Here is a 9,258-nt window from a genome sequence, read left to right as displayed (position 1 = left end):
CCGCAAACTACTTTGCCTACAGGGGAAAATCAAGTCGGCGGCTTCTTGCCTAAGTTGCGAGACCTTGAAACTCAGTATTGATCCATATACAAGGCCCACTGTATTATAAGGCGCATGGTCAGCTTTTGAAAATAAATAAAGACTTTTGGGTGTGCTTTATAGTCGTGAAAATACAGTAGTTCAATAAAATAAAGTAGATATGAAGTAAATAAAATAAAATTGAAATAAAATAATAACTCCATAGCTACTTTTGATTGAGTTCTTATTTTAAAGGAATTCTCGTAGCGGCATCAAAAAAACCTCAGAAACTATGAAATACATAAAGTAAATAAAATATGTTGGGAAACAATTAACATATATTTTGTTTTAATAAACGGTTTATTTTTATATAATATACATGGTATGGATTTATATATACACTATATATTTTTTGCACCATTCCCCAATTTCTTTTTATTCCAATTCATTGCCAGCCTGCCTAAATGGAAAATGCGCTTTTAGCTGGTGATGGCACTAAAAATGTATATATATATATATATATATATATATATATATATATATATATATATATATATATATATATGATTTTTTTTTCAATATATATATATATATTTTTTTTTAATTGAGTGACAATATTAAACTCCTATTACAATATGACTGATGTCAAGCCAGAAACAAACTAATTTAAATAAGCCTGATGAAATAGTTAACTTCTTTTAATGTAGAAGAGTGCTTGTAATTGTTTTTGGGTCCCACTACTCCAAAATAAAAATAATGAGGTAAAAGTTCACGGCTTTCACGTGTTGTTTTGTCGAACTCATCAGATAAAGAAAAAGACTTCCCATCGGACGTGGGCAATGGAGACCTCTCATGCGTCACCTCACTACGCCATAAATACCAGCTGCGGCACCAGGGATGACACATCCCACTTTACCATTACCACTGCTTCCCCCCCTTTTCTTTGCTTTTTTTGCTTCCCTTCCTGGATGCGATGGCCAGCTCAGCACTGCAACTTCTGGGCAGTATCCTGGCGCTGATCGGAGTGGTCGCCACGGTGACAGCCACCATCATGGTGGAGTGGAAGATGCACGGCCATTCGCATCGCATCTATGAGGGCTTGTGGATGACCTGCAGTGTCGGACACAGGACCACCTGCGAGTTTTACGACTCACTCCTCAAGTTGTCCAGTAAGAATTTTTTAACCGACTCCTCGACAGGTATAGACGTCGAATCGAGTTGTGCCTGTTTCCAGATCAAGTCCAGGTAACCCGAGGACTCCTCCTGCTGAGCATCTTCTTGTCCGCTGTGGCTTTAATGGTCTCCACCATCGGGATGAAGTGCACCCGCTTCATGGAGGGCAGGGCCACAGCCAAAGGTGCAGTGGCCAGGGTTGGAGGAATCATGTTCATGATTTCAGGTATGATTTTCACTAAATATGGCGGGAAATTCTAACTTGTGAGGTCGTCATTAAAGAAACGTTATTTCAAAAATCCTCTTTTAACGAAAATTATTTCGTACCTGTGGCAATGGGCGCATGTGTTAAAAACAGGCACAAGGCCAAGCGGTGTGGCGAGGATACTATTTCTCATTGACGTGAAGTGAGGTTGGTGCCTGGTGAGGCACTGAGTTTTACAGATAAACTTATTCTTATTCCTATTCATTATTTGATTTACAGAGCAAGAAAGCAATACGGTAATCCCTTGTTTTTTTCAGGGGGTCGCGTTCCAAAAAAAGTTCTGCAATAGTCAAAATCCACAAAGTAGAAACACTTATCAAAACAACTATCCACCCAGCAATTTTCTGTGCCGCTTATCCTTAGGGTCGCGGGGTTGCTCATCCCAACCAACTTCAGGCAGTAGGCAGGGGACACAAAATAACTACAAATCTTCGAATAAAAACACAGAATTTCAGTTGAATAAATGGTATTTATAGTCATTATATAATAGTTAAAACGAAAGCGGAGGGCTACTCTATTCAAAATCACTTTTATTATCATTGTGTTGCAACAACCAAATTAGAGTTGCACTAAACAAATATAAAATATAATAAACGAAAAAAATACAAGTATTCACCTCTAATATAAAGTAATCACATATAAAAAAGAAACTATACGCAACCAGGATATTGCACTTTAAAAACTGTGTTCCACGTTTCCCATGTGTGCTTGTGGTTTAGTGTATTGATAGCTGAGGGGAGGAAGCTGCCTCTGTTCATTTGGACCTTGTCAGATCTGTACTTTCGACACGATGGTAAGAGTTTAAAAATGCAGTTACTAGGGTGTAAAGAGTCCTTAAGGATTTGTTTTTCTCTGCTGAGGTAGTGAGAGCTGGCAATGTCCTCGAGGTTGGATCGGGCCATCTAGTGATCTTTTGGGCGGTGTTTATATCCTCTGTGGGGCTTTCCTGTCAGCTGCAGATCATCCTGTGTACCACGCCGTGATGCAGTATGTTAAGGATGCTTTCTATGGCGGCGCTGCAGAGTCTTACCGGTAACTTCTCCTTCAGATTGTTCCCCATGAGCAATCTCAGGATAAAGAGTCGCTACTGGGCCTTGATCTCCGCCCCGCTGTTGGCTGACCAGGAGATGTCCTAGTAGAGCTACACTTCCAGGACTGGGATGGAGTGGACATCTTCCATGCTGAACCCCGTTGATGTGAAGCAGGGCTCAGTCTTCTCTTGAGGGGATGGGTCAGGTGCAGTCAGATGTATAGAGAGTTGGAGAAGGAGATTCAATACACATCCTTGTGGAGAACCAATATTAAGTGAGATGGTGGAGGAGCATTGGTTGGAAACCAAACAGCTAGATAAATAGTAGAAGATAAGTTATGAAGTCCTTTATCCACTGCTAGTTGAATGTGGAAAGGTCTTTGTGGAAAGTTTTTGCACCAGGATCTCTGGGTTGATTAGTTAAATGCTGAGATGAAGTCCAAAAAGAGCGGCCGCACAGAGCTTCCTCACTGCTCCAGGTGGCTCAGCGCGTAGTCGAGTGCTATGGACAATAGCATTTTCCGTTGATCTATTCGCCTTGTAGGCAAACTGGTGGGTGGTCCAGAGTGGGTGGCAGACATGCCCTGGTGTGTTGGTAGACTAGTCTCTCAAAGCACTTCATAATAACAGGTGTTAAGTGCCACGTGCCTGTAATCGTTAAGGCTTTCCGCTGCTGTCTTTAAGGGAACAGGGATGATTGTGGAAGTTTTGAGGGATGTAGAAATATTGCATTGAGACGGTGACTCGTTGAAGATTTTTGTGAATACTCCAGAAGGTCGGCACGCGCTCTGAGTACCTTGCAGGGCACTCCGTTAGGGCCTGTCGCCTTCCTGGGGTTTACTGTCTGAAGCAGCCATCTCACTTAATGCTCCCGAAGTGCCAGGGTGTTTTTTGTTTTGTTTTTTTTGTTTTTGTTTTTCTCTGTCAATTGGGTTACAGTTGATTTTTTTTCCATTTTCATATTTATAGATTTATATTCTTTGCAGGCGTGATGACATTCATCATAACAACCTTGTACGTAAAGAAAGTGGTCGCTGACTTCCATCATTCCCATCATCTCCACACGTAACTCCGCCTCCTCACGCGCAAACATTCACAAAAAAGAGCAGTTTTACAATTTTTAATTTCTGTGCAGCTTCGAGTTCGGCAAGGCGGTCTTTGTGAGCTGGACCGGTGGCTTCCTGACTGCGTTTGGCGGCGCTTTCCTGACTTGCCAAAAATGTTCCTGCTCTTCCTCATCCAGGTCCATCAGCTCCAACGGACTCTTGCAAAGCAGCAAGGCCAACAGCAACTATGTGTAGGCACTAGGAAAGACATCATCACTCTCCTTAAGTCATCAGTAGACTTACTTTGTCTTGAAATTACTAATAAATACCTACTGTATTTTCCGCATTTTAAACATATATATATATATATATATATATATATATATATATATATATTAAACATATACCTTTAACAAAATACAAAAACATTTGGATAAAAAGCTCTCAAATAATTGACAGAGGCCCGAGAATTGAATGATGACAAAAAAATACAATTGTTGCATTTTGGTTATTATAAGAATTTCTTTTATTATTGGTTTAAATGTAACAATCGTGTATATACAATGAATATGTTAACCACAAATGTTCACTCAAAGACCAGTTACCGTATGCAGTATAATTTAATTGTGACTGCAATTCCAATTTTATCCACCTAATTTTCTGTTGCGTAAAGCGCGTGGAATTAAAAAGCTCAATTTCTAATTTGGCCATTTTGAGGTTTGGGGTGCGTCTTGTTTTTCGGAAAATACTGTAATTTGCACTGTTTTTATGGCAAAACCTCCACGGTTTAACTAGCCTTTGTCACGAAACGGAACAGGACTGTCTTGAAACGGGTCGGGAAGCAGGAAGTTTTGCATAGACGATTTGTCACTTTAATTAAGAAAGAAAAGTTGTCCAACACACAAACGGACCAAAAACAAAACAAATCGGGCTCAAATGCAGGCAAAACTACGGACTAGGCATTTAACGGGATTAAACGGAACTTGCAGGAATCTCTCAGAATGTTACACCGAAGTGCAACAAAGTCCAACAAGCACAACAAGAATAAACACGTATGAACAGGTTTTCAACAAGGGTAAACAACGATCTGGCCAAGGGCATTTCCAAAAGACGCGTTTAAGTACCCATAGGAGTAATCAGGAAATGCAGGTCAGCCGGTGTCAAGGGGCGGGGCCAGCTGGGCGCCATGACAACCGTGCAGGACATGACATAACCCCCCCTTTCAAGGGACAGCTCCTGAGGTCCCAAAAACAAACAAATTCTACACCCCCCAGAATAGGTCGACGCTCCCGAAGAGGGTCACCCTACTCCCTCCCCCGAAAACGCAGGAACGGGGAGAGGCAGGGGCGCCAGGCGGACGAATAGGAGTGGCGAGCAGACGAGTCGGACTCAGACGGGTCGGGCGTTGCAGGAGAGTCGAACGGGTGACTCGAAGAATCGGAAAGGCAGGCAGACGAGTCGGAGTGGCGAACAGAAGAATCAGACGTGCGGACGGGTGAATCAGGCAGGCAGACAGGTCGACAAGCAGGCACGGCAGGCGGACATCGGGACAGGCGGACATCGGGACAGGCGGACGGACGGATCTCGAGACTGGTGGGAAGGCAGGCGGACGGGCGGCTGTCGAGACAGGCGGAAAGACGGACCTCGAGACTGATGGGAAGGCAGGCGTCGAGACAGGCGGAAGGACGGACCTCGAGACCGGTGGGAAGGCAGGCGGCTGGACGTCGAGACAGGCTGGCGTTGAAGTCGACGGGCACCTCGGACAGCTCGTCGCCAAGTCTTTCTGGAAACCCCATTCGCGGCACAGCAATTGCTCAGCAGGAGGAGTCCTCGGGTTATCTGGTTAGAGTGGGCAGGAAAGGTGACAACAAGGCCGAAGAAGGAGCCCAGGGAGGCGGGGCCGTTGCCAACAGCCAATGCGACAGGAACTCAGTCAGCTGATCTAATTGCTCCTGCAGGCGCCGCATGCTTTGTAGATTTTTCTGTAACAGCAGTTGAAGGGTGGCGACGCCACTGGACAATCGCCGTACAGCGCCCTCCGTCCGGTCCAACTGCTGGAGAGCATAGGGAGTCTCCAGCTCCCCCCAAATTGTGTTGGGATCGTTCGCTGAGTTCTCATTTGATGGCCACATTGTTCTGTCACGAAACGGAACGGGACTGTCTTGAAACGGGTCAGGAAGCAGGAAGTTGGAACTAATTTGCGTAGACGATCTGTCACTTTAATTGAGAAAGAAAAGTTGTCCAACACACAAACAGACCAAAACAAAACAAAGCAGGCTCAAATGCAGGCAAAACTACGGACTAGGCATTTAACGGGATTAAACAGAACTTGCAGGAATCTCTCAGAATGTTACACCGAAGTGCAACAAAGTCCAAAAAGCACAACAAGAATAAACAGGTATCAAACAGGCATGAACAGGTTTTCAACAAGGGTAAACAACGTGTGGCCTAGGGCAGTTCCAAAAGGCGCGTTTAAGTACCCATAGGAGTAATCAGGAAATGCAGGTCAGCCGGTGTCAGGGGGATGGGGCCAGCTGGGCACCATGACAACCGTGCAGGACATGACAGCTTTGTGCCCCAGTGTGTTATTTATTGACCCCTAGTGGTTTCCTTCAGACTTCCATAGTGTATCTTTTTCCTATGCTATTGGTCCCTTCTAAGCTAGGATAACAACTAGTGGTGAATTATTACACACTGTCACATTAAAAGTCAAAATTTAACCATGTGGGATAGTAAAATGAAGTAAGTTGTTTAACCCTTGAGGTTTTGCTGAGAGCTGATTACTAAAATCTAGTGCCCACTTGTAGATTTAATTTTGTACCTGTTTTTCTTAGTCAAGATTGTGAACAGTTTTTTGATAAGAAAATTCAAATGTTTATCTATACTTTGTTTTCCACCGGGAATTTTTGGGACTGAACAGGGAGTGGCGCTTCCCGGATAAGATGGCCCTTCATTTCTGGGGATAGAACTCAACAATTAGTTAAGACATGTGACAAAACACAATCAGATCAGAGAGATTAGACAACACTAAGGGAAAAAAAAAAAGCAAACGTCTAATTTTTCTGGCCAGTGTAGCAAATGCATGGAGGGCACAACTACCCCAAAAATGTTTTCCACAGCACTAATGTAAGTTAAACATAACAAAGCATATCCAGTAACAGCTTACAACAGGCTTCATCATTTAAAACAATAGACAGCCAGCTCTCTTTCTGCTTCTGTATTCCTTCCATGGATTCTGTGTTGCTGACTTTAAATTTATTGAGTATATAAATAGATATTTTTTTGATTTTTCTATATATTTTTTTTAGATTTATAAATATTTATTGCATTTCCAATGTTTTTCAGGGAACTATTATGTCTATTTTTATTTTTCTGGAAATTAAAAAGGTAAGTTTATTTTTGCTTTTGGTAGTTGTTGTTATGAAAAGGTTCAAAGTTAAAAAAATTTATTGCTATGATAATTTAGTGGAATAATGGATTTAAAAAAAGATAGTAATTCATTTTGTGCATATTATTACATTATTATTGGTAATTTACTAATCAATGGGACCCCCCAAAACTTTTTTTAAAAACAATTCTTGCTTTTTTTCCCGTTTTCCTGCTTTTTCTCTTCTTTATTTCTATTTCCTTTTTTCTCTTTTCTAATTTTTTTTCTCGTCCCCATAGCTTTTTACTGGTTTCCACTTTTTCCTTTTTTGGGTTTTTATTTCCCCTCCTTCTTTTTTTCATAGCATTTTCTTTCTTTTTTTCTTTTCCTTTTTTCTTTATAGTTTCTTGCTTTTTATTTTCTCTTTTTATTTTTCTTTTCTTTTTTATTTTGTTTCTTTTTTCCCTAGCTTTTACTTCTTTTTCCTTGCTTTTCCTTTTTTATTTTATTTATTTATTTATTTATTTTAATTTTGTCTTTTTTTTCTTTTTTTCTTTATTTTCCCCTCATTTTTAAGTGTGTGCTGAAGGACGCAGAAGAGTCCACGCTAGTGTCCGCTGATACTAACAATATCATAGGAATAGCATTATCCCCTTGTCATAGCATATGTGCGGCCCAGACTGCCTTCATTGCTACATCCAATTTTCTTTGGGTGGGCATAATATTGCACACTGTCCCTTTAAAAATACAATTCAATCCCACTTAATTTTAAACTAAGGACGCCATCTAAAGGGGAGAAAAAAATGCTGCAAGACAAGTTTTAATTTGCCTATCATAAACCAAGCAGTTGTAAGGGCGTGTGTTGAAAACATTCATAATAATTACGCATGCACAATCCAAAACATAATCAAAGTTTTTTTCTAATTGCCTGTGCTTTTTTATGTGATTTTTTGTTAGGTACATTTTTATGAGCGTGAAAGTAGTTCAGTACTTTTCCCAATGTACTGTAATAGCAACAGAAGATTTGATTTAACTACTATCACAATTGTATGCATTTAAGTTTTGAAAAAAAACCTCAAATATGCCAAATTTAAAATCCAACAAAGTAAGAATGAAAAAGCCGTTGTGTGCTGAATTTTGTTTTGAATACATTTATTGGAGACAACCTTTTCGTCTAATATTCAATTTTAATCCAGTGTGTTTTATATACATCACAAATCTTGCATTAATTTTCCGTTCAATAACTCAGTTTATTTGGTAAAACCAACGCAATTGCAGTCATGGGAAAGGTCAAGAAATCATTCCTGCAGTTAGGGGGGCAAAATTGTTCTTAAAATGGACCAAAAACGTAAGCAAAGAAGTCAAACACTGTAAGAGTTTTAGAAAAATACAGTTGTTGTTGTATTTGAATTTGTTTTGTTACTTATGTCACTTGATAATAGTTGTGTATTTCAGAGGATTGCGTAGTATGTAACACAGAACTCCCAATTTGTATATATATATATCGTTCAGGGTGTCCCCTGCCCACTGCCCGAAGATGGCTGGGATGGGCTCCAGCACCCCCGCGACCCTACTGAGGATAAGCGGTGCAGATAATGGAATGGGAAAAAAAAAATAAAAAAAAATAAATATATATATATATATATATATATATATATATATATATATACATATACACACACAGTGGCTTGTGAAACTATTTGGCCCCCTTGAACTTTGTGACCTTTTGCCACATTTTTTTCAGACTTCAAACATAAAGATATAAAACTGTAATTTCTTGTGAAGCATCAACAATAAGTGGGACACAATCATGAAGTGGAACACACTTTATTGGCTATTTTAAACTTTTTTAACAAATAAAAAACGAAAAGGTATAAAATCTGCGTATTCATCTATAGATCGATACATCTGCCCTGCTTATCCTAACCAGGGTTGCGGGGGTGCTGAAGCCCACCCAGCCATGGGCAGTGGGCAGGGGACACCCTTAACTGGTTGTGTATTTCAGTTGTTGTATATCATATGTATTTTTATTTTTGTTGGAATATAACATTTTGTTGATAATAAAAAAAATTTGATTACCTTATACGTACCACATTTAAAGTTTTCTTTTGTCCTTTTTAATGAAAAACATAATAAAATTAACAAAATTCTCTGGAAAACCATTCATACAAGCATATTTTTTCCCAGTAACTGCTATCCATCTATATTCTGTGCTGCTTATCCCTACAAGGGTAGCGGGGGGCGCCGGAGCCCTACCCAGCCGTCTTAGGGCAGTGGGCAGGCATGGCCCAGCAAGTTTCCAGACCTGAGCCCAATAGAAAATCTTTGGAGGGAGCGCAAACTCCCTGTTTCTCAGCAA

At 40.4% G+C, this 9,258-nt stretch overlaps 1 protein-coding gene across 1 annotated transcript; it reads left to right on the top strand.

Annotated features, from left to right (window-relative positions):
* Window positions 1-736: 736 nt before the first annotated feature.
* LOC148354628 (claudin-1) lies at window positions 737-8,064 on the top strand. The gene is made up of 4 exons (XM_088350015.1): window positions 737-1,187; window positions 1,253-1,417; window positions 3,473-3,551; window positions 3,622-8,064. Exons 1-4 carry the CDS (start codon window positions 992-994, stop codon window positions 3,785-3,787), a joined length of 606 nt encoding a protein of 201 aa, XP_088206141.1. The 5' UTR covers window positions 737-991; the 3' UTR covers window positions 3,788-8,064.
* Window positions 8,065-9,258: the final 1,194 nt, after the last annotated feature.

The sequence above is a fragment of the Urocampus carinirostris genome, chromosome 12 (genome assembly GCF_059441175.1).
Source record: "Urocampus carinirostris isolate Australia breed hairy pipefish chromosome 12, RoL_Ucar_1.0, whole genome shotgun sequence".
In the NCBI taxonomy this organism is placed as follows: Eukaryota; Metazoa; Chordata; class Actinopteri; order Syngnathiformes; family Syngnathidae; genus Urocampus; species Urocampus carinirostris.
This window is presented reverse-complemented; position numbering and strand designations above follow the sequence as displayed.